Source organism: Notechis scutatus, chromosome 6 (assembly GCF_049901735.1).
Source record: "Notechis scutatus isolate UNSWTSFEM ecotype Mainland chromosome 6, rNotScu1.2, whole genome shotgun sequence".
Taxonomy (NCBI): domain Eukaryota; kingdom Metazoa; phylum Chordata; class Lepidosauria; order Squamata; family Elapidae; genus Notechis; species Notechis scutatus.
The window spans coordinates 28,337,601-28,362,915 of record NC_142014.1 but is presented as its reverse complement, the minus strand read 5'-3'; the positions used below and the strand labels follow the sequence as shown (position 1 = coordinate 28,362,915).

Here is a 25,315-nt window from a genome sequence, read left to right as displayed (position 1 = left end):
AATAGGTATAAGTTAAAACATAGTTATGAATACATGGATACATATAAAAAAAATAAATGAAACAATAGGAGAGGGATGGTAGGCACGATGGTGCGCTTATGCACGCCCCTTACAGACCTCTTAGGAAAGGTCAATAGTAGACAGTCTAAGGTTAAAGTTTTTGGATTGCACCACAGAGTTACCAACCTGATTTTTTTTTTTAACCATGTCCTGCAGAGCTTCCTGGATCCATAAATGCAGGGGACAAAGCATCAGCTAACTGGGTTCAGAAATGTCTTTCTCTAACTTAGCCATCTGTATGGAGTCAAGCAGTGTTAGCAAAACGACACATGGTCTCCATTTTAAAGTCCTCCTCTGTCTTCACTCTAGATTTCAAGCCCCAGTGGCTCCCGATATCAAGTACTTTGAACGTTGTGTGGGAGACAGTATCTCTATCACCATTGTCGGCTTCGCCGTTGCCTTTTCGGTGGCGAAAGTTTATTCCATTAAGCATGACTACCCCATAGATGCCAACCAGGTAAGCATCTAGCAAAGGGCCAGATCTGCCACTTCGCTCCTGCTTTCATTACGATGGGGATACAAAAGGACTAACAAGAGGGAAGGTGTGGGAAACTGGTCGTAAGTCACTTTTTTCAGTGCCGTTGTGACTTTGAATGGTCACTAAGTGAACTGTTGTAAGTCGGGAACTATTTGTATTACCTTGCAGTCTGTGTGTATGTGTGTGTTTTAAAGGAATTGATTGCCTTTGGAATCAGCAACATCTTTGGAGGGGTGTTCAAAGGATTTGCGGCGAGCACTTCGCTCTCTAGGTCTGGAGTGCAAGAAAGCACCGGAGGGAAGACGCAGGTATTTGGTGACTTAAGGTTTTTGCGGTAAATCAATTCTCCAAAGTTTTTTTAGAGGGAATGTGTTAATCAAGGGCTTTTGTCCTGCAGGTCGCTGGACTCCTCTCAGCTATCATTGTCATGATTGCTATCTTAGCCATTGGATATCTCTTGGAACCACTGCAAAAGGTACCAACTTTGGGGCCTAGTGGTTGGGTTGAGTTGCATTGGGTTGGGTTGCTTTGGGTTGGGTTGGGTTGGATTGCATTGAATTGGGTTGGATTGCTTGGGCTGCATTGGATTGTGTTGGTTAGGGTTGGGTTAGCTAGGGTTGGGTTGGGTTGGGTTGCATTGAATTGGGTTGCTTGGGTTGTGTTGGGTTGCATTGGCTAGAGTTGGGTTGAGTTGGCTAGGGTTGGGTTGGGTTGCATTGAATTGGGTGGCATTGGATTGGGTTGGGTTGCATTGGATTAGGCTGTGTTGTGTTGTGTTGTGTTGGGTGTTGCATTGGGTTGTGTAGAGTGGGGTTGGGTTGCTAAAGATGGAATCATTTTCTGTAACAGGTAGCCCTTGACAATAGAGCCCACAACTAAGCCCAAAATTTCTGTTGCTAAGTGAGACAGTTGTTAAATGAGTTTTGCCCCATTTTACAACTTATCTTGCCACAGAGGTGAAGTGAAACACTGTGGGTCTTAAGTTAATCACACAGTTGTTAAGTGAATTTGGCTTCCTGACTGACTTTGTGTATCAGAAGTTTGCAAAAATGACCCCAAGACACTGCAACTGTCATAAATATGAGTCAGTTGCCAAGCCTCTGAATTTTGATGTGACCATGGGGATGCGGCAACGGTTGTTAAATGTGAAAAATGGTCATAAGTCATTTTTTTTCAGTGACATTGTTACCTTTGAATGGTTACCTTTGGTCACTAAATGAATAGTTGTAAGTCCAGGACTACATGTATTCTGAGGTATTCGAATCTCCCTCATGTTTTTCTTTACGTCTTGTATTATGGTTTTCTGTCTTTAAATGTGTACATTATTCTTTCATCGACAGTCAGTCCTTGCAGCTTTGGTCCTTGGCAATTTGAAGGGGATGTTGATGCAGTTCAAAGAGATTGGAGTTTTGTGGAAAAAAGACAAGTGTGATTGTGTAAGTGACTCCTCACCCAGCGATTCAAACATAAGCCACGTCATTGAACATGTCTGAAAGGGAGGCCAAAGGCAAGGGAAGCTGTCTGCCATTTTGTTCTGCTTTGGGGGAGTTGGGGGGCTTCCCCCACTCTGCTTTCATCTTCACGAACAGTTTATAAAAGGAGCCATGGTGGCACGGTGTTTAGAATGCAACATTGCAGTCTGGATCTGCCCACTGCCAGGAGTTTGATCTTCCGTTCTTCTGAGGTCATTAAAATGAGGACCCAGATTGTTGGGGGCAAGAGGCTGACTCTGTAAAACAGCTTAGAGAGGGCTGTAAAACATTATGAAGCGGTATATAAGTCTAAGTGCTATTGCTATCCCTCCCTTCCTCCCTCCCTTCCTTCTTTCTTTCTTTCCTCTCTTATTCCTGTCCTCATTCTTCTTCCTGGTGGCACAGTGGTTAGAATGCCATATTGCAAGCTAATTCTGCCCACTGCCAGGAGTTCAAAAGCATGACACACAGACGAATCCAATACAGAAGCCTGATGATGGCAGATGAGATTCTGCCAAAACGTCGCTACAACTTTAAAAGCACAACTATAATGACGTGGGAAAATACCCGAACAAAGCTGAATACCATACATACATACATACATACATACATACATACATACATACAATAATACTAAACTTTCTTCAGTCTCTGCGGACATCATCAGAGTATCAAACTACCATTACAGAGATCTATGCCTTTATATATCATCAATCAATTTAACCCTTGCATGCATAATAGGCCCTTCCAATTGCCTCCCACCATTTGGTTTTGCTTCAGTCATGTTGGTCAATAGAGGTTTAATTCCTGTTGTTTCCTCCCTTACCAGACCTGGCTTGGTTTGCTTATCTCTAAGAAATGATGTTAACCTGTCAGCTACATACAAACACACACACACACACACACACACATATATTAAAGCCAGTAGATAGATAGATAGATGATAGATAGATAGTGTTCTGAACTAAGCAAGCTCGTTGGCTTGCAATGCTAATAGTTTTCCTTCCACGACAGGTTTGTAAACCTGTACTTCTGATTGGCCCACTGATAGCGGATCGTGATTGGTCGCTTTTGGCTGATCTGATTGGCTGACAGCGGGTCGCCGCTGATTGGACGCTCCCAGCGCGGCAAACTCAAACTATTGGGTGTTGTGACAGCAGCCAGCTCTATAAAAGAAGCTGCTGCTGCCCAAGTCTTTTGCTCTGTTCTGAAGTCACTAATAAAGAGTTGGAGTCACTTCTTCGATGCCTCATCTCCGTTCTTGCGCCCACATGCCCAGACATAACACTGGCGACGAGGATGGGATTCGGAGACGATAGAGCTGACTGATCACCGAACGCTAACAGAGCACGTGGCTGAGAGTGCACCAATAAGCGGCAGAATGACTAGCAGCGCTATACCACCCGCTCCATTCGATCCGGCTAACGAAGACTGGGACTCATATATGGATAGGTTCCAGATGTTCCTGGAGACCAACAATCTAAAGAATGCTACGCCTGGCAAGAAACGAGCTGTATTCCTGACCCATTGTGGTCCCACCGTTTTTAAGATGGCAAAGGCACTTGCAAAACCAGCGGAAGTCAAGACAATGGACTGGGACAACCTCGCCCCAATCCTCCGGGCCCATTATGCCCAGTGCTGCCAACACTCATAAGGAGACACGAGTTTTACCAGAGGGACCAACAGGAAAGCGAAAGTGTTGGGGACTTCATCGCGGACCTCAGAAACCTGGGAGGACTCTGTGGCTTCGCAAACCTCGAAGAAGCCATGAGAGATCGAATTGTCCTGGGTCTAAAAGACCCCACGACCCAGAGCAAGATTATGGCGAAGGGGGACATCGGCCTCGCAGATGTCATCGCCGATGCTACTGCAGCAGAAGCAACCAGGAAGTCAGCAGCTCGAATGCGCCGAGCAAACGCACCGCACCGCCAACTCGCCAGTGACACTACGCCTCTTTCCGAGAGGCACACAACGACCACCCATCATGAAGACCTCGAATCCTCATCAGAAAGTGAGGAAGAGGAGGTCAACAGACTCAGGTCAGAATGTGATCAGCGAGACCAGCGGAATCGTAAGCCCTCGTATCAATGTGCCGGATGCGGGGGAAATCACCCGCGATCAGACTGCAAATTCCTAGACGCCCTCTGCCGTTCCTGTGGAAAGAGGGGCCACATTACAAAGGCCTGCAGAAGCAAGCGAGGGTCCAGCCCAAACCGAAGAGAAAATAATTTCCGGCAGACATCAGGCACCCCACCAGTGAATCAGGACCGCCCAAGCAACCCATGGCACCACTACTACAGAAACCGAACACCAGCCACTTCTACTAGACGAGAAGAGGCGCACCAAACCATCACCATCAGCCACGCTTCATCCCTTGATGCAAGGAAAATCCGAGTGAAGGTCACCATAGAGAATCGACCATGCGTTATGGAAGTCGACTCCGGGTCATCCCTATCAATGGTCTCCTGGAAAACCCACAGACAGCTGATCCCTGACATCCGTCGCCAGGACCTCAGCACTCAGAAAGTCATATTAAAAGACTACCAAGGAAACAGAATTCCAGTTGCCGGTTCCAGACACGTCCAAGTCTCTTTCAAAGACCACACTGCAACCCTACCACTCACCGTCGTCGATAGAGATCAGCCCAGCTTGTTAGGCTTGCAGTGGTTCGCGCCGCTAGGGATTGAACTAGCTGGCATCTATCACACCGAAAGCGATGACTGGGAAGCTGCCCTCATCCAGGAATTCCAGGACGTTTTTTCCGAGAAGCTAGGCAAGTACAAGGGGTCCCCCATATCATTTAATCTCAGCCCCGATATTGCGCCCATTCGCCTTAAGCCTCGTTGAGTGCCCTTTGCACTTAAACCAAAGATTGATGAACAATTGGACAAATTAATAGCCCAGGGCGTGTTGGAACCGATTGACCACGCCTGATGGGAGACTCGAATTGTGACCCCCATAAAGCCTGACGGATCTTTGAGAATTTGTGGGGATTACAAGGCCACCCTAAATCACGCGTTTCAGCAGAGTGCTTACCCTGTGCCTGTGGTCCAACACCTTCTTCACTCCCTTGGGGGCGGAAAAATATTCCCAAAATGGACTTAGCCCAGGCGTACCAGCAGTTGCCCGTAGACGCAGAGACTGCAGAAGCCCAAACTATAGTCACGCACAGAGGTGCATTCAAGTGTAATAGACTCCAATTCGGAGTGAGTGTAGCACCGGGCATCTTCCAAAGTCTGATGGAGAGATTGCTACAAGGCATAAAAGGGGTTGTACCATACTTCGATGATGTCCTAATAGCCACCCCCACTAGAAGCCTACTAGAAAAATGACTACGATTGGTCCTCCAAAAATTCAAAGACGCTGGCCTGAAGGTCAAGAAGGACAAGTGTCAACTGTGTACTGAGAGGGTTGAATTCCTTGGGTACCTTCTTGACAAACAGGGAATTCACCCTACTGAAAAAAAATTGGCTGCAATAAAAAACACCCCGAGACCTAAAAACAAAACAGATCTCCAAGCCTTCCTGGGACTCATCAACTTTTATAACATCTTTCTACCCCAGAAGGCGACTGTTGTGAACCCCTGCATAGACTCCTCGACAAGAAGGCTTCCTGGGTCTGGGGACATCGAGAAGAGCGAGCCTTTCAGCAAGTAAAAGACCTTCTAACATCAGATGCTGTATTGATACAATATAACGAGACTTTACCTTTAACTGTCACCTGTGACGCCTCACCGTTTGGGGTAGGAGCCATCCTGAGCCACGTCCTGCCAAACGGTACTGAGGCACCTATTGCATTTTTTTCAAGAACTTTATCTAAAACTGAGAGAAACTATAGCCAACTTGATAAAGAGGCTCTCGCTATTGTGTCTGCGATCAAACGATTCCATGAGTATGTATATGGAAGATCCTTTTCTATAATCACCGACCACAAACCATTACTTGGCATTTTGGCGGGAAATAAACCGACTCCCCACATCTTATCGCCAAGAATGACACGCTAGTCAGAGTTTCTAGCCGCATATGATTACCAACTGCTACACCGACCGGGAAAAGCCATTCCCCACGCAGACGCTTTGAGCCACTCTCCATTACCAGAAGTCCTAGATGACCCAGCTCCAACCTTATCTATACTACAAATTGAGACACTTCCTTCACCACCGCTGACTGCACAAGACATCGCCTCGGAAACAAGGAAGGACCCTTGTTTGTCATGAGTCCTCAGCTGGGTGGAAAGAGGTTGGCCTGACAATCAACCCAACGACACCTTTAAGCCTTTCAAACACAGGCAGACAGAACTGTTCTCCCAAAAAGGATGTGTCCTGTGGGGCGACAGAGTCATCATCCCAGAGAGACTACAACATAAGGTCCTAAAACTATTGCATGATGGACATCCGGGCATCGTGCGAATGAAGGCACTGGCACAGAGCTACGCTTGGTGGCCAGGTATAGATAAACAAATAGAAACCTGGGTGGCAACCTGCAACAAGTGCCAGGAAACTCGCTCCGCTCCACCAAAAGCACCACCGACAGAATGGGAAGCACCCCGGGGTCCCTGGTCACGTATCCACATCGATTTTGCGGGACCTACCAAGGGGCATACATTTCTCATAACTGTGGATGCCTATTCTAACTGGCTTGAGGTCCACAAAATGAAGAGCACCAACACAGAGGCAGTCATTAAAAAGCTAAACAGACTATTTGCTACACACGGGTTGCCAGATGTCTTGGTCTCAGACAATGGCCCCCAATTCACTGCCTTGGCATTTGAACAGTACCTAGCAGACCGGGGAATATGCCACGCTTTAACATCGCCGGCTCACCCTGCGGCCAACAGCAGGGCTGAATGAATGGTCCAATTCACAAAGAAAACCTTACACAAGATGGAGCACGGGAACATCCACGACAAGGTGACCAGGATGCTTCTCCTCCAACATATTACTCCAAACAGCACCACGAACAAAACCCCAGCCGAACTCCTGATGGACAGGAAACTTCGATCACACCTTGACCGCCTACACTCCGCCTATACGCCGGAAAAGCCCCTGGGTTCCAGCAGCAAGTATCGCACGTTCAAGGTAGGTGACCCAGTTTTTGCAAAAAACTTTTCCAGTGACCCATTGTGGGTCCCCGCTACCATAACTCAACTTACGGGGCCCCGTTTCTACTGTTTACAAACTGCTGATGGGAAACTGTGGAAGCGCCATATCGACCAACTACGCTCCAGACTGGCACCTACCCCCGTCACAAGCCCTGAACTTCAAACCTGGGGGGGAAGGGAAATCGAAGGGGCCGGAAAAGAACTAGTATCCGACCCAGTACTCGAAACCCAGCAATCAGCGCAACCAAACCTAGGATATTCACCTTCCGAAGATGAGCCGGAGCAGATGGTCGTCTCTCCACGAAGCAGCAATGCGGCGTCAGCAAACCCAGAGAATCCGGATGACAGCCTTGATGGGAGTAGAGATGACAACCCCGAGTCACCCAGCGGAGAAGCCAGACCCTCATTGCCACCGAGTTCAACGAACAGCCCACCGGAGCCAGAGTCCAGGCAAAGACTGGTAGAGCAACGCAGATCAGGTAGACAGGTGAGACGACCTGCCTACCTGCGAGAATACATCACCCCACCCTTGAGACGGAACCTAGGGGGGAGGGGTGTTCCGAACTAAGCAAGCTCGTTGGCTTGCAATACTAATAGTTTTCCTTCCACGACAGGTTTGTAAACCTGCACTTCTGATTGGCCCGCTGATAGCGGATCGTGATTGGTCGCTTTTGGCTGATCTGATTGGCTGACAGCAGGTCGCCGCTGATTGGACGCTCCCAGCGCGGCAAACTCAAACTATTGGGTGTTGTGACAGCAGCCAGCTCTATAAAAGGAGCTGCTGCTGCCCAAGTCTTTTGCTCTGTTCTGAAGTCACTAATAAAGAGTTGGAGTCACTTCTTTGATGCCTCGTCTCCGTTCTTGCGCCCACATGCCCAGACATAACAGATAGATAGATAGATAGATGATAGAAAGATAGAGAGAGAGATAGATAGATAAATAATAAATAGATAGATAGATAGATAGATAGATAGATAGATAGATAGATAGATAGATAGATAAGATAGATAATAGATAGATAGATAGATAGATAGATAGATAGATAGATAGATAGATAGATGTAGATAGATAGAGATGTAGATAGATAGATGATAGATAGATAGATAGATAGATAGATAGATAGATAGATGATAGATAGATAGATAGATAGATAGATAGATAGATAGATAGATAATAGATAGATAGATAGATAGATAGATAGATAGATAGATAGATAGATGATAGATAGATAGATAGATAGATAGATAGATAGATGATAGATAGATAGATAGATAGATAGATAGATAGATAGATAGATAATAGATAGATAGATAGATAGATAGATAGATAGATAGATAGATAGATAGATAGATAGATGATAGATAGATAGATAGATAGATAGATAGATAGATAATAGATAGAGATGTAGATAGATAGATAGATAGATAGATAGATAGATAGATAGAGATGTAGATAGATAGATAGATAGATAGATAGATAGATAGATAGATAGATGATAGATAGATAGATAGATAGATAGATAATAGATAGAGATAGATAGATAGATAGATAGATAGATAGATAGATGATAGATAGATAGATAGATAGATAGATAGATAATAGATAGAGATGTAGATAGATAGATAGATAGATAGATAGATAGATAGATAGATGATAGATAGATAGATAGATAGATAGATAGATAGATAGATGATAGATAGAGATAGAGATAGATAGATAATAGATAGATAGATAATAGATAGATAGATAGATAGATAATAGATAGATGATAGATAGATAGAGATATAGATAGATAGATAGATAATAGATAGATAATAGATAGATAGATAATAGATAGATAGATAGATAGATAGATAGATAGATAGAGAGAGAGAGAGAGAGAGAGAGAGAGAGATGTGGCTTTAGCATAGCTTCCTCAACCTTGTTTTGGAGGCATCCAACAGTGGTAGTATGCTACCGGTTTGGACAGGTTCAGCTGAACCGGTAGTAAAAAAAAACCCTCCCAAGATCAGCTGAGAGGAGAAAGAAGATAAAAGTCCAGGATCGGCCCTCCCACCCCTCCCCTGCACTTTTCTCTTCTTTATCCTCTCAGCTGATTGGCGCTGCAGGCCTCAGCTGGTGTGGGGAAAGCTGAGCGCATACATCAGATGCACCTGCATGCGATCACTGAAATGGTAGCGGAACAGGTAGGATCCCACTGCTGGTCAGAAACCCCTTGCTGATAATTCTCTCCTTTTTGCTTCTAGTCAAATATATCAATGGTGTCTCCTTTAATGTTTCTTTATTTTTATTTTTTGTTAGCTTATCTGGATTGTGACTTTCCTGGCTGCCCTTCTACTGGGACTGGATCTTGGCTTAGCTGCCGGCCTTGGATTTGAGCTGCTGACGGTTGTATTCCGGGTTCAGTTGTGAGTAAATACTTATTTCATTTTGTCGGCTCAGCTTCCCGAAGCGAATTAAAGATATAAAGTATTTTGAACGGAGGTGAAATCTTTTACCAACCACATTATGTTCCTTTTTTCTTTTTGTGGCCACAAATACACTACAGACAATATGCAGAACAATACACATGCCATATATTTCTACTTGGAATGACACTATAGTACAGTGATGGTGAACCTTTTGGACACTGAGTGCCCATACTGGAGCGTATGCATGCGTGCGCAGGGTGGGCTTCAAAAATTTTAACTACGGGTTCTCTGCCTAGTTGCTGGGTGGGCATGGCCATGGTGGGCATGGCCTAATTGGCCTCCTGCACCAGAAGGGGGGCAGTTTTTCCCTCCGGGCTCCGGAGGCTTTCCTTGAGCCTCCGGGAGGGTGAAAATGGCCTCCCTGGACTCCGGAGGCTCTCTGGAAGCTGGAAATGGGCCCATTTCTGGCCTCCCTGTACTTCCAGGAAGCTCGTTTTTCGCCATTCCCGAGCCTCCGTAAGCACCCTGCACTTACCTGCATCCAAAATGGTGATTCCTGGGAGGGGAAAGGAGGGGTGGGCAGGGCAGGGGTGGGATTCTACCAGTTTGCACCTATTCGCTAGAACTGGTTGTTAACATTCTAAGCAGTTCGGAGAACCGGTTGTTACAAGAAATTACTGGCCTAATCCTGTAAGGAAGGCAGGAAGGATACATTCTGGTGTTGCTTACAGAAACTGCCTCTTCGTTAACCCTTATTACATTCTTGGCAGGACTAGACTTCCTGTCTCAGGAAAGTCTCTGGAGTTTTTTCCCCCTCCTTTGCTGGTACTTTGCTTGTGTGGAGTGACCATTCAAAGTTACAAAAGCACTGAAAGAAGTGACTTATGACCCTTTTTCACACTTACGACTGTTGCAGCATCCCCACAGTCACGAGAGGCCAGGTGAGGAGATGCGTGCCTCAATGTGAGTGATGTTGAGTTGGCCACGCCCAGCCAGCCACATGACCACCAAGCCATGTCCACCCAGTCACATGACCACCAAGCCATGCCCACCAACTAAGCCACGCCCACAGAACTGGTTGTTCAAAAATTTGAATCCCACCCCTGGGGCAAGGCCAGCCAGGAGTGGGATTTGGGGGTGCTACAAACTGCACCACATCTTAGCTAGGGGTTCTCCTGAACCCTTGCAAACCCGCAGCAACCCACTCCTGTGTGCGCATGTTGGAGTGCTGGAAAACCAAAAACCAGCTGGCCAGTGCATGCTTGCTTGTTTTTTGGCCATTTTCAGGCCATTTTTCAGGCTGTTTTCAGGCCGTTTTCCAAAACATGCGCACCAGAAACCAGAAGAGCAGCTGGCGACGGCGTGCATGTCGCCATCACAGCTATAGTGTCTCTAAGGAGGTATCCCTCGTGGTGCTACCATGGTGTACCAAGCCTGCCTTCTTTTGTACTTGGTACAAGTAATCCTCGTTCAATGAACGATTGCTTAGCAACCGTTCAAGGTTAACACAGATTCCCCCCTAAAAGTACTTATGATTTAGATTTAAAAGTTCTTACTGTCAACTCCTAAAATATTTCTCAGGTCTTTTTTAGAGTTGCCAACAGAAAGTGAAGGGGGGAGCAGTGCGGCAGCTTGCAAAACCGAAAGTGCATTCCATAAATGTTTTCAGAGATAGTAACTAGGTGACTGAAGTTTCTGCTGCAGAAAATTCTAATTGGAGAGCATGATTGATGACTCTTGGCTATGAAGGTGTCCCATTGGAGAATATGAATTATAATACACCCAGGGGGTGGGGGAAAATCAGGGTCAAAGATAATAATGAATTATGTGCCTCAGAGTCAGCTACACCCAGGCAGTGCCGGCATGTTAACTCCCAATAAATCCTTTTGAAGTTTTGGAAGTTTGGCTCAAGACTCATGATTTAAATGGGGGTAACTGCCGGAATCCAGACAGTTACAAACAGTCCCCGGTTGCATTTGGGCTGCTTAGCAAACTGGCTCACATTTATGGCCATTTGCAATATTCTGTGGTCATTGATTGCTTCTTCTTTTGGGGGGGAGGCCAGAAATTAATGTTTTTTTCCAGCAAAAAATCCATTACAAACCAGGGAGACTGCTAGAAATTGCCTACAGAATGTCAATGTTGTAATTGACCTGTTACCAAGATTTAACAACTCTCTCTCTGTCTCTCTCTATTTGCTGGAAGGCAGCAATTTGAATCCAGCAAAGAATATTCCCACATTCTAAACGAGACTGAAGCTTAAGGGATAAATACAGATATAAGCAAAGGTCCACATCACTATAAGAATAACAGTTGGTCCCATTTATTCTGCATTAATCAGCTCATTTGCCTCTTCTCTTTTCAGTCCAAAATGCATACTTTTGGCTAACATTGGAAGGAATGATATCTACAGAAACAGAAAAGACTACTCAGATGTAAGAATTTGACTTTGTATTGGAGTAATTTAACACAAGTGGTGCGAGGGGCTAGAGGTGGAGCTCTCGTCTCACAATCAGGAGGCTGCGAGTTCGATTCTAGGTAGAGGCTGATATTTCACTCTCTGGGCACACTGAGAATATATCTGCTGAACAAAACCCCACTCTGGTGACAGGAAGGGCATCCGGCCAGTAAACACTAGGCTCCATTCATTTGCTCCGACTCCACCCCGCAAGGCATTATGGGAGTCATTAAACGACAGGGGGGTGGAAATTGGAGTAATTTAACATGCACAATTTTTGCAGCGGAGTGTCACAAAAAATTAACGAGGGATATTTTTTCTGTCTAGATATATGAGCTGGAAGGAGTGAAAATTTTCAGGTGCCCGTCTCCGATCTTCTTTGCCAATGTTGATTTCTTCAAGGAAAAATTGACTGCTGCGGTAAGCATTTCGTAAGCCATAATTTTAACAGAAATGACTTCCCATAAAACTTGTAAATTTATATATACATATATACATATATACATATATACATACATACATAAATACATACATACATACATACATACATACATATATACATATATACATACATACATAAATATATATACATATATACATACATACATACATACATACATATATACATATATACATACATACATACATACATATATACATACATACATACACATATACTGTATATATGTATGTTTTCTGAGGTTCTCGCGGGTATTTGTATGTGGATCTTTGGTTATTCGAGTTTTCTCCCGCGTAAAATTGGAAGTATCTAGGCAACGTTTCGATGAAGTTTCATTCATTATCTTCAGGCTTGTGTCTTCGGCTTTGTGCTTCTCGGAGTAATGTGAGCTTGCAGCTGCTTCTTCCTTTTAACTGCTAGTGGGGTGTGATTTGATTGGGTGGGGCTTGGCTGTGCTCTGATTGGGTGGGGTGTGTTCTCATTGGTTGGGCCAAACTCCCAACCAATGAGAACACACCCCACCCAATCAGAACACAGCCAAGCCCCCACCCAATCAAATCACACCCCCACTAGCAGTTAAAAGGAAGAAGCAGCTGCAAGCTCACATTACTCCGAGAAGCACAAAGCCAAAGACACAAGCCTGAAGATGATGAATGAGACTTCATCAAACGTCGCCAGATACCGTATTTATCGGCGTATAACACGCACAGGCGTATAACACGCATCTTCATTTTAAGAGGGAAATTTCACCCCCACTCCCACCCGCGCGGCGCTTCAATCCACAGTGTCCCGTTCTGCCTGCCTGCCTGCCTGCCTTAGTTTCTGGTTGTTTGGGAGCAGCTTCGGCTGAGAATAATAACTATTCGCCTCTTTTACTCAGCCGAAGCTGTTCCGATTCAACCATTAACGAAGGCAGGCAGGCAGGCAGAACGGAGCACTGGGTTGAACCCCGCGGGCGGGCGGGCGGACGGGGTGGGGGTGGGGGAGAAACGGGCGCTTCGGCGACAGGAAAAGCCCCCCCCCCGGCTTCTTTGAAGCAGTTTCTTCCTGTGCTGGTGGAGGAGCGAGAGAGCGACTGAGAGAGCTGACCCAGAGAGAAGGACAGGCTTCGGTTGCTTCCTCCCTCCCCTTCTTTCATTTGTGTCCTTGATCCCCGATCCCAGCAGCATTCACCGAAGGCTTCTTAACATTATATCGGCGTATAACACGCATACATCATTTGCCCCCTATTTTCAGGGGGAAAAAAGTGCGTGTTATACGCCGATAAATACGGTACTTCCAATTTTACGCGGGAGAAAACCCGAATAACCAAAGATCCGTATATATGTATGTATATATATGCACACACACACACACACATATATGTGTGTGTGTGTGTGTGTGTGTGTGTGTGAAGATGGCGAGTGGGACCTCGTCGAAATGTTGCCCAGATGCTCTCAATCTTACACAGGAAAAGACCCAAACACGCCAAGACCTGCATACCTGTACCCGTGAAAATCTATGAAAACACATGTGTGTCTCCCAAAAATTCTACTTTGTTTTTCCTTAAGAATGATTTCAAATGCTGAGGTGTGAATGTTTGCTAAGAGTATTCAAAAGGTCAAAGAAAGAGATCTAAGATTGCTATACAGGTAGTCCTCGATTTACAACAGTTCATATAGTGACCATTCAAAGGTACAACAGCACTGAGAAAAAACTGTCTTATGACGTTTTTCACACTTACGACTGTTGCACATCCCTGAGGTTGCATGATCAAAATCCAGATGCTTGGCAACTGACTCATACTTTATGACGGTTGCAGTGTCCCGGGGTCAAAATTCAGCCGCTTGACAGCTGACTCGTATTTATGATGGCCGCAATGTCTTGGGGTCATGTGATCCCCTTTTGTGACCTTCTGACAAGCAAACTCAATGGGGAAGCCAGATTCACCAAACAACCTTGATATTTGCTTAACAAGGGCAGTAATTCACCTAACGACTGTGGCCAGAAAGGGCAGAACCCACTTCAAAACTGCCTCACTTAGAGAGAACAAGAAGATAAACAATTTTACATGATATGGGATTTGTTTTATCAATGGTTGGATAAAAAGACATGGTAATGTAATAGACTAGGCAATTCTGTGATAGAAATTTAATAGACTGATATAAAACATAATATAGACATATATAACCATTGGTTGAAATTATAACATAAATTTTAAGATAAAATTTGGAATATCATATAAAATGATGGAATAAATAGTTTAGTCATGGATGATTAATAACTGATAAATATATAAGCATATGTTAGTTTGACAATGTGAAAATTGATATAAACTGTGAGTAAATGACTACAAAAGGATAGCACAAAAGATTCGTAACCAACTGACACACTGTATGTATATAAAATGGAAGATTGTTTTCTGGTTTTATGTTTTGTATGTGTATGGTTTTTTTTAAAAAAAATAAAAACTCTTTAAAAAAAACTGCCTCACTTAGCGACAGAATGTTTGGGCTCAGTTGTGATCATAAGTCGATGACACCCAGGGCAATTAAACTTATAACTAGAATCTAATTTAAATCAAGTCCATCTTCTCCACTTGAAAAGATACTTAGCATATTCTAGGACAGTGTTGGCTAAACTTTTTGGCACCAAGTGCCCAAAACATGCACACGCACACCCCCAAAATGCATGCGCCCCTCTGCAAATGTGCATGTGACACCCCCATGCCCCTATTGAATGCGTGTGTGACCCCCAAGCATGCATGTCATGCCCCGTACAGGCGTGCGCGATCCTCCCACACATGCGCCCTGCTTCCGTGTATGCACGTGTGACCCCTGTGTGTGTGCCTCACTCGCCGCGCATGCATACGCGGCGCCCGTGAACGTCCTGCCCCCCCAGAAGAGACCTGAAGACCAGCTAGCCGACAGGAGGCGCATGCGCAGCAGAACAGAGCTGGGGCGACGACTCGCGTGTCCAGAGAGAGGGCTCTGTGTGCCACTTCTGCCACTCACGCCATAGGTTTGCCATCACAGTAATAGGAGGATTTTTTTAAAAAAATAATCAAATATCTGCTAAAACAATGATACCATATTTCAGGTTGGTTTTAAGCCGCTGAGGGTGTTACAGAAACGCAACAAAGCTCTAAAGAAAATGAAGAAGATGTTAAAGAAAGGAGAGCTACAACAAACACCGGTAAGAATCTTGAATTAATTAAATAGCAGGAAAATTATGATCGATCTTTTTACATACATTTTCTTTACATACAAGGAAGCAACTTACCTTGAATAGAATAGAGTAGAGTAGAGTAGAACAGAGAATAGAATAGAACGGAACGGAACGGAATAACGGAACGGAATAGAATAGAAAATAGAATAGAATAGAATAGAATAGAATAGAATAGAATAGAATTCTTTATTGGCCAAGTGTGATAGGACACACAAGGAACTTGTCTTTGGTGCATAGACTCTCAGTGTACATAAAAGAAAAGATACATTCGTCAAGAGTCAAGAATCATCAGGTACAACATTTAATAATAGTCATAGGGTACAATTAGGCATCAAATCATACCAGGAAACAGTCAATATACAAATTGTAAGGATACAAGCGACAAAGTTACAGTCATACAGTCACAAGTGGGAGGGGATGGGCGATAAGGAGTGATGAGAAAATTAATAGTAATAGTAGTGCAGACTTTGTAAATAGTTGGACAGTGTTGAGGGAATTATTTGTTTAGCAGAGTGATGGCGTTTGGGGAAAAAACTGTCCTTGTGTCTAGTTGTTCTGGTGTGCAGGGCTCTATAAGTGTCGTTTTAAGGGAAGCAGTTGAAACAGTTTATGTCCGGGATGTGAGGGGTCTGTAGATATTTTCACAGCCCTCTTTTTGAGTCGTGCAGAATACAAGTCCTCCATGGAAGGCAGGTTGGTAGCCATTGTTTTTTCTGCAGTCCTAATTGTCCTCTGAAGTCTGTGTCTGTCCTACTGGGTTGCAGAACCAAACCAGACAGTTAAATTTCTAAACTGGCAGGTCAAATGTTCCGATTTTCTCTTTTTTCAGGGTTAAGGAGCATTCTGAACATTTTCCTTCTTTCTCTTTTTCTTCCATTCAGAAAGGTTTTCTCTGTACTGTCACTAGTGTGACGGATTCGGAGGAAGAGCTGGACAACAACAAGATCGAAGAACTGAATCAACCCATCAATACCAAGGATTTTCCCATTCAGATCGACTGGAACGCAAGCCTGCCTCCCAACATCAAAGTTCCAAGGATTGATATTCATAGCATCATTCTTGATTTTTCAGCGGTATCGTTTCTTGACGTTTCAGCCATGAGGATCGTCGGAGAGGTAAAAAAATTTCTACCTAATATACATATAGACTTCGTGGCAAGAGAGCGGTGTGGTAGCCTAGTGGTAGAGCTCTCACCTCACGATCAGGAGGCTGTGGGCAGATTCTAGGTAGCAGAAGATAGTTCTTTCTCTAGGCCAGGGGCCTACAACCTAAAACACTCAGCCATTTGGACCCATTTCCCACAGAAAACAAAACACTGGGAGCCACAAAACCTGGGTGGGCGTGGCCAACTCAACACCACTCCCACCCAGTCACATGACACACACACACACCACCATGCCTACCCAGGTTTTGTGGCTCCCGGTGTTTTCTGTAGGAAATGGGTCTCTTTCTCTCTCTCTCTCTCTCTCTCTCTCTCTGTGTCCTCCTCCCTCCCTCTCATTTCTGTTTTTGTGTGTGTGTGTGTTTTACCTTCTCAGGCCAAGCGAGGAGTGACTGGAGGGGTGGGTGAAGGGCGGGGCCAGCCAGTGGTAGGATCACCAAACAGGGAGCACCACGCTCACCAAGCCACACCCATAGAACTGGTAGTAAAAAAAAATTTGAATCCCACCACTGGGCAAGACTCCCTGGACAAATGTTTCGCTTAGCAACCGAAATGTTGGGCTCCATTTTGGTCGTAAGTCAAGGACTACCTGTGTGTGAGGAAAAAAAACATTTGTTTTGTATGGATATACCGTATGGAAATGTTTAGTTTCCATATACAGTGGTCCTTCAGCATGCAGAATTTCTCCTACTCCAAAACACCAGATCCCTCGTTTTTGTCCTTGGAAGGTTATTTCTTGAAGTTATTGTATTCTGAGTTATTATTATTATATTTATATATTATGATTCCAAGTTATTATCGTATTCTAAATTACTGTATACGCCTTTGTCTGCCTGGAGTTAAATATCACCCTTTCTTCTTTTTAACAGACTTTGAGAGAATTTATCTGGGTTGATGTTGAAGTCTATATTGTGGGCGCATATGGTAAGGCTCTTTCTTATTGGCTTTATGACCCCCATACAGATGCCCACGTGAGTGGTGCGGTGGCCTAGAGGTGGAGCTCTCACCTCGCCATCAGGAACATAGATAGAAGCAGATATTTTTCTCACATTGAGAATATATCTGCTGAATATAACTCCGTATCAGTGACAGGAAGGGCACCTGGCCAATAAAACACTCAGCTCCATTCAGTTGCCCCGACTCCGCCCCGCAAGGGATTATGGTCTCATTAAAAGGAAATGGTACAGATGCCCATGTAAAACAATACTGTGTGTGTGTGTGTGTGTGTGTGTGTGTGTGTGTGTGCTGTATATGTGTGTGTGTGTGTGTTTAAAAAACTGTTTTTTAAAAAAAGTAAATCACCGTACTCCTGAAAATGAGATACTGAATCCAAAAGTAAATACGTGGAACAAATTAAATGATAAAGATACGCTCCACTTATGACCCCAGCTGAGTACAAAATGTCTGTTGCTAAATAGAACAGGTTGTTAAGTGAGTTTTAGGCCTTTCTTGCACCCGCTGTTAACTTAGTAACATGACTGTTAAGCGAATCTGCCTTCCCCACTGACTTTGCTGGTTAGGTCGCAAAAGGGCATCATGTGACACAGCAAACATCATAAATATGAGTCAGTTGCCAAGCATCTGAATTTTGATCAGATGACCAGGGGGATGCTGGACTGGTCGTAAGTGTGAAAAACGGTCATAAGTCCCTTTTTTCAGTGCCATTCGTAAATTCCAGAGGCCGCTGAATGAACGGTTGTTAAGTCAAAGAGTGCCTGTTTAAGAATTAGCTACATCATTTTCTAGGCTTGTAATCAGGGGTGGGATTCAAAATCTTTAACAACCGGCGTGGCCATGTGACTGGGTGGGCTTGGCTTCTTCTTCTTTTTTGCAGTACACCCCCCACCCGCCATTTTTTTATTTTATTTTTTGGCTTCCTGGGGCTCAGGGAAGCCTCGTAGGCAAAGCAGTAAGACAGCGAAGGGGATCCCAGCACAGCTGATCATTGGAACTTATTTTCATACCTGGTGGACATGAAGTGAAAAAATATTGGAATACAATTAGACAATGGATAGAAGAAATCACGAATCAGAAAATTGAATTTAATCCGGAAACTTTTTTATTAGGTATAATAACACAAAAATGCAATAAAACAGATAGATATATTATGTTACATATATTAACAGCTGCAAGGATTTTGTATGCACAACTCTGGAAGGAAAAAAGGGTTCCACCAGAAGGCATGGTTATAAAAAAAATAATAGATTGTATAGAGATGGACAGGCTAACGATGAAAATAAAAGAGAAGATTCCATTTATTATAGGGCCTGGGATGTCTGGTATGAATGGTTTAGAAATAAAAAGAAAAGAAAATGTCAATTAGGAAAAGAATGAGGGAACATGTAAATATGTAAATATACCATGGAGAAGATTGAGATGTAAGGATAAAAGATATTGATTTTTAGTAAGAGTAAGATGTAATGGTAAAGTAATAAGTAAATACATATACTGAAAAATGTGAGGAGATGCAAAAGATGTCTTGATGTTGACAACAATGTATAAAGTTTTATTTTATGTTTTTAAAATTTGGAAACTTAATAAAATTTATTTATTTTTTAAAAAAGGAACAGCTGATCCCGGCACAGCTGATCATCAGGAGGGAAAAGAAATACCTTTAGGAGTGACTGGGCAGGGGAGAATGCAGTCAGTGATGTTGGGCATGCGCACGATGTTGCACATGCACGATAAATACTGACTGGGTGGCCAGAGAGGGGCGGGGTCAGCCATGGGCACAATTTGCTGGTTCTCCAAACTGAGTAGAATCATAACAACCAGTTCTATAGAACCGGTCCGAACTGGTAAAATCCCACCCCTGCTTGTAATTCTGGTTCTTTCTCTCCCTCTTCCACCTTTCTTTTCCCTTTCATTCCCCCAATCTACACCCTCCCCCTCCCCAAAAAAAGATGGTCTCCTGGAGAAGCTACAGAGGTGTGGATTTTTCGATGAGGAAATTAAGCCATCCATATTTTTTCTGACCATTCACGACGCAATTTTACATATACTGATGAAGAAGGATGTGATAATCCACTCATCAAAATTCAAAGCTGTTACGGTGAGCCTGTACATTCATATACGTATATTTCAAAAGCTTTAATTTAAAACCATGCATATTCAGAATATAAAAGCAGAAACATCATTTAAAGCAGGGGTCCCCAACCACCGGTCTGCGGACCGGTACCGGTCTGTGGAACAAGTCCTACCGGGCGCTGGTTTATGGGCGCCGCCATCTTTTTGATGAAAAAGTGCTTCCGGTGAGCTTTTCTGGGTAGAAAGCTCACCGGAAGCACTTTTTCATCAAAAAGATGGCGGCGCCCAGCTAATGCCGTACCGGGCTGCGCCATAAAAAAGGTTGGGGATACCGGGCCGCGGCATAAGAAAGGTTGGGGATCACTGATTTAAAGGACGACTGAGATGTTGCAACCAAGAATGTTCGTGAGGATAAGAACATATTGAGCCACAGTGGGATAATAGAGCAGAAGTGGCCTTCAAAAATTTCAGCAACCGGGTTCTTTACCAGGTTGTTGTGTGGGTATGGCCATGGTGGGTGTGCCCTGGTCAGCCTCCTGCACAATGGCGGCCTCTGGAGGCCATTTCCAGGCTTCCAGAACTTCCAGGAGGCCCATTTTTCACCCTCCCCAGGCTCTGTAGGCCTTCCTCAAGCCTCTGGGAGGGTGATAACTGGACATTGGGGGCCAAGTTGGAGATATTAAAGGGACTTTACCTATTTTTGTGACTTTGTTGCTTTTGTGCCCTGCCCTGGGTCATCACAGGTAGTCCAACTGAGATTGCCATCGGATTAACTAGCTATAAAGTTTTTTCTTTTAAATTAAAATGAGAGAACCCATTGTTAACAACAGAATGTTTATTCCATTACAGGATAATCAGAACAACAATCACTATATAATTAACACGAGCAGAGGATTGCGCAATCGAGACCCAACAGTAAGGCTCTCTTCTCCATCTTGAATCACCATCTTTTAATGAGCCCATAATCCCTAGCAGAATGTTTTACTGGCCGGACGCTCTTCCTGTCACCAATGTGGAGTTTTGTTCGGCAGATATATTCCCATTGTGGCCAGAAAGAGAAATATCTGCCTCTACCTAGGATGGAACTCACAGCCTCCTGATTGTGAGGCAAGAGCTCCGCCTCTAGGCCACCACACCACTCCCTCTTCTCTATCTTGAATACAATCAATAAAATTGAGTCTACAAGAGACTCTTGAATGTATCTGTCATGCCCCTGTTAGAATCTGACTCCGAGGGAGAGGAGGAACAGCCAACAGGGAGTGGAAGTGTGGTTCTGGAGGTTGTGGAGGAAACTGGGGAAGGGCACAGGCCGGCTGGGCATTCAGAGGAAGACCCAGGCCCATCCCCTCTTCATCCTAGGGCATGCAGGGAGGAACGGAGAAGGGAGCAATGTGAATGGTGTGGTCTACGGGGGAGGAAGGGGCCTTGATCCCCTTCATGGGCTGCAGCTGTGAGGACTGTTTAAAATGACAAACTGCACATGGGCCAGTGCTGGAAGCAAAGCGTGAAATAATTCTAGACTGACAGTTCTTATCTGAGTTCTGGTGTCCTTCCCAGCATGTGTATTTCGATATTTGTGGACGTCTTCAAGCCCTTATCCTGCCTTGTCTCATTAATTGCTTCAGTGTGGTTTGTGGTTTTTTTTCTATTTATAATTTATATGTATTTTGAGTTTGAATGGAATTTCTTCCTTTTCACAACTGTTTGTGGGAGAGTTTTTTCTCCAGTCAATGATAATTGCACCTTGGAGGCCAAGTTGAAGGAATTCAAGGGACTTCACCTATTTTTATGACTTTGTTGCTTTTGTATCCCACCCTGGGTCATCACAGTTGCTCTCCCAGAAGGCCTGGGGGGTGGGTGGGATGTCTGAATTTTGATGGGAAGGAAAGCAGAAAGCAGAAACCAGAAGTACGTCTAATTACAAATATTTTCCATTTGAAACATGCTGATGCAAATGTCCTATTCCTCATTGCTAAGAGCAGGTGGCCCTCCATTGGTGTCCACAATTTAGCTGTTGCTAAGTAAGACAGCTGTGAAGTGGATTTTGCTCTCTTGCCACAGTTGTTAAATGAATCATTGCAGTTGTTAAGTAATTGTTCTGTTGCAGCTCCCCAAATACGACAAACCCTCTGAGGTGAACTCAAAAGATTCCTTTATTGGGAGTCCTGGCAGCCCCGGCAAGTAGTTTCTCTCGCAGCTAACAAATCTGGCCCGAAGATGAATAGCTGTCTGCCACATCTATTCATCTCCACCACCTGCCTTTTATTTCCAGAGCTAGGGTGGGGCTTTGCTAGCAATGGTGGCTCTTCCGTCCCAAGGACCAGCCCACAGATTTCCACTGCTCTCCTTTCCTCTGCCTTCTGTGCATTCGCATGTCAGGTACTGGACCCAGCTGTTCCTCTTCTTCCTCATCAGCCACCTCCAGACCTGGAGACTGTTGACTCTCCACCTGAGGGCTGACGGACGGCCCAGGCTCCACCTCTCTTTCTCTCTCTCTGACGGCTCCATTTTCTCTTCCCGCTTGGAGCTTCCAGGTTGCCCTGATGCTGACCCTGAATCCCATGCCTCCTCCTCCAATTTGGCTGTTGGAGGGACTGGCAGCCAACAAGCCACAACAGTAATTGAACTGGCAAGTAGAATACTGGCCTCACCATGCTCACCATAGAACCTGTCATGGCCCTGTTGGAATCTGATTCCAAGGGGGAAGCCGAGCAGCTGACAGGGAGTGGGAATATGGCTCTGGTGGCTGTGGAAGAAACTGGGGAAGGGCACAGTCCGCCTGGGCAGAGCAGGAGAGAGGTAGAGCAAGGGAGAGGGAGTTCAGAGGAAGATCCAGGCCCACCCCCTCTTTATCCTAGGGCACACAGGAGGAACAGAGAAGGGAGCAACATGAGTTGCGTGGCTTATAGAGGAGGAAAGGGCCCTGATTCCCTTCATTAGCTGCAGCTGGGAACAGAGTGTTTAAAAAGGAAAGCTATGTGTAGCAAAGTTACTGGAAGCAAACCGTGAGTTATCTTTGTTTGTCAAGGCTTATCTGGGTTCGTGGTGTCTTCCCAACTGTGTGTGTTTTGTTGGCCTTTGAAGTCTGCAATTCCTTATCCTGCCCTGTCCAGTTAATTGCTGCAGCGTGGTTTGTGTGGATTTTTATTTACTGTTTATATGTACTTCATTTTTGGACTGAATTTCCTCCACTTAAAGACTGTTCTTGGGAGAGTTTTTTCTCCAGCCGAAGATAACTGGACATTGGGGGCAAAGTTGGAGGTATTGAAGGGACTTTTCTTCCTTATGTGACTGTGTTGCCTTTGTGCCACGCCCCTTTGGGTCATCACAAAACCAATTCAAGGATAGGGAGCAGTGAAGAGCAAGAAAGAGGATTAGGGACAGGAGGCTAAACCATACAATGAATGGTTAAGGAACTCCGTATATCTAATCTAACAAAAAGGACTGGGGGTGACATGATAGCAGTATTCCAGTATTTGAGGGGCTGCCCCAAAGAAGAGGGAGTCAAGCTATTCTCCAGAGCACCTGAGGGCAGGACAAGAAGCAATGGATGGAAACTAAACAAGGAGAGAAGCAACCTAGAACTAAGGAGGAATTTCCTGAGTTAAAACAATTATCCAGTGGAATAACTTGCCTCTAGAAGTTGTGGGTGCTCCAATACCAGAGGCTTTTAAAAAGACTCTGGACAGCCATTTATCTGGAATGGTATTGGGTCTCCTGCTTGAGCAGGGGTTGGACTAGAAGACCTCCAAGGTCCCTTCCAACACTGTTATTCAATTATTCCGTTAGTAACACGGCTACTAACTGAATCGGAGTTTTCCCCTTTGGTTTTCGCTTGTCACTCTGCAACTGTAATCAATACGAATCAGTTGCCATCTGAATTTTGATCATACGACCGTGGGCATGCTGCAATGGTCATTAAGTGTGAAAAGGAGTCCCAAGCCCCTTTTTTCCTTGTAAATTCCAACAGTCACTAAATAAACTGTTGTAAGGCAATGTCAACCTTTATGTTTTTTTTCTGGATCCAATTCCACTCCTGATGACCACCTCATTTACCCCCCCCCCCCCCAAAAAAAATAAAAATAAATAAAACCAAAAGTAAACATACAGACTGGGTGAAACCAGGCTCAATAGCAGTGACTGTGAGAGGGATTTTGGAGTCTTCCAATATTTGAGGGGTTGCCACAGAGGAGGGGGTCAAGCTATTTTCTAAAGCCAGACAAGGAATAATGGATGGAAACTGAACAAGGATTCAACCTGGAAATAAGGAGAAATTTTCTGACAGGGAGAACAATCAACCCATGGAACAGAAGTTGCCTTCAGAAGTTGTGGGAACTTCATCATTGGAGGCTTTCAATAAGAGATTGGACTGCCATCTGTCAGAAAGTGTCGGGTCTCCCACTTGGGCAGGGGGTTGGACTAGATGACCTCTACAAGGTCCCTTCCAACTCTTGATTATCTGTTATCTGTTACCATCTCTTTTGGGGGCAATGGTGTGGAAGTGGCTTGCTGTTACTTTACTTCCAAAATAAAACACAAATGTTTGTTTCGTTCCCACAGGAATCAACAGAAACAAGAATGTAAAATATATACATATATATATATATTGGCGAAGAACCAGACTGGAGCATGAAAAAGTTAAAGAGAGAAATGTTGATTCTCCAACATGACTCCACATTGAGTGATGTCACAGGTGAAGGGACACAAATTGCATACAAATACATGTATGTACAAAAGAAGGCGGGACTTTAGCTGCACGCCATGCTTGACTTCTGGCACATTTTATCCTTTCCACAGATGCTTCAACACCATAGGCAACCATTTATATAATATATAAAAATCCTGACCTCCAAGAGCGCCGATGTATGGTAGTACTAAAAGACAAAGTTATCAATTTTATTGTATGTTCATACACTACGCAGACTTGTATACGGTATATGTAAATAATTCTGTTTATAGCTTGAAGATTGTACATTGCCATGTTGCAAATTGTTTACATACTACAGAATGTTTTATTATTATTTTTCAACACTTTATATTTCATTGTGTAAAATATTCCTTCCATAAAAGTTTTCTTTTTAACGCTACAGCTATAAATAAAAGGCTTTATCTGTAGTCCTCAACTTACAAACACAATCGGAATCAAAATTTCCAACAACTGACAGTTGTTAAAAGAGAATCACACCCAGTTTATTGACTTGGATGAGCCTAATCAACTGTAAAACCAAAAATAAATGAGGCCTTTGTATATAAACCTGTTGTTTCAGTGCTTCATGAAACATAAATACGGGGATTTTCAACATGCATTGGACCAATGCAAAAGACTGTTTTAACTTACACTTTTGCCCTTATTTTCAGAAACAATCAAAGCTTTTTCTCCTTAGAAAATCTGATTTTTCCGGCTGAAAGAAGAAATAGAAAAAAAAATAGAAATAACAGAAGAGACCTTGAGGGTCTTTCTAGTCCAACTCTCTGCTTAA

General features: G+C 44.2%; 1 protein-coding gene across 1 annotated transcript in view; it reads left to right on the top strand.

Moving 5' to 3' along the window:
- Positions 1-24,419, top strand: part of SLC26A3 (solute carrier family 26 member 3) — a 43,367-nt gene extending 18,948 nt beyond the window's left edge. Inside the window, exons 8-20 of the mRNA XM_087967797.1 lie at positions 370-517; positions 733-846; positions 936-1,013; positions 1,879-1,974; positions 9,412-9,518; positions 11,887-11,956; positions 12,307-12,399; positions 15,518-15,613; positions 16,528-16,761; positions 17,678-17,732; positions 19,712-19,860; positions 20,685-20,750; positions 24,396-24,419. Of these exons, the coding sequence (XP_087823923.1) occupies positions 370-517; positions 733-846; positions 936-1,013; positions 1,879-1,974; positions 9,412-9,518; positions 11,887-11,956; positions 12,307-12,399; positions 15,518-15,613; positions 16,528-16,761; positions 17,678-17,732; positions 19,712-19,860; positions 20,685-20,750; positions 24,396-24,419 (1,330 nt within the window). The remainder of the gene's footprint in view (positions 1-369; positions 518-732; positions 847-935; positions 1,014-1,878; positions 1,975-9,411; positions 9,519-11,886; positions 11,957-12,306; positions 12,400-15,517; positions 15,614-16,527; positions 16,762-17,677; positions 17,733-19,711; positions 19,861-20,684; positions 20,751-24,395) is intronic.
- The last annotated feature ends 896 nt before the right edge of the window (positions 24,420-25,315 follow it).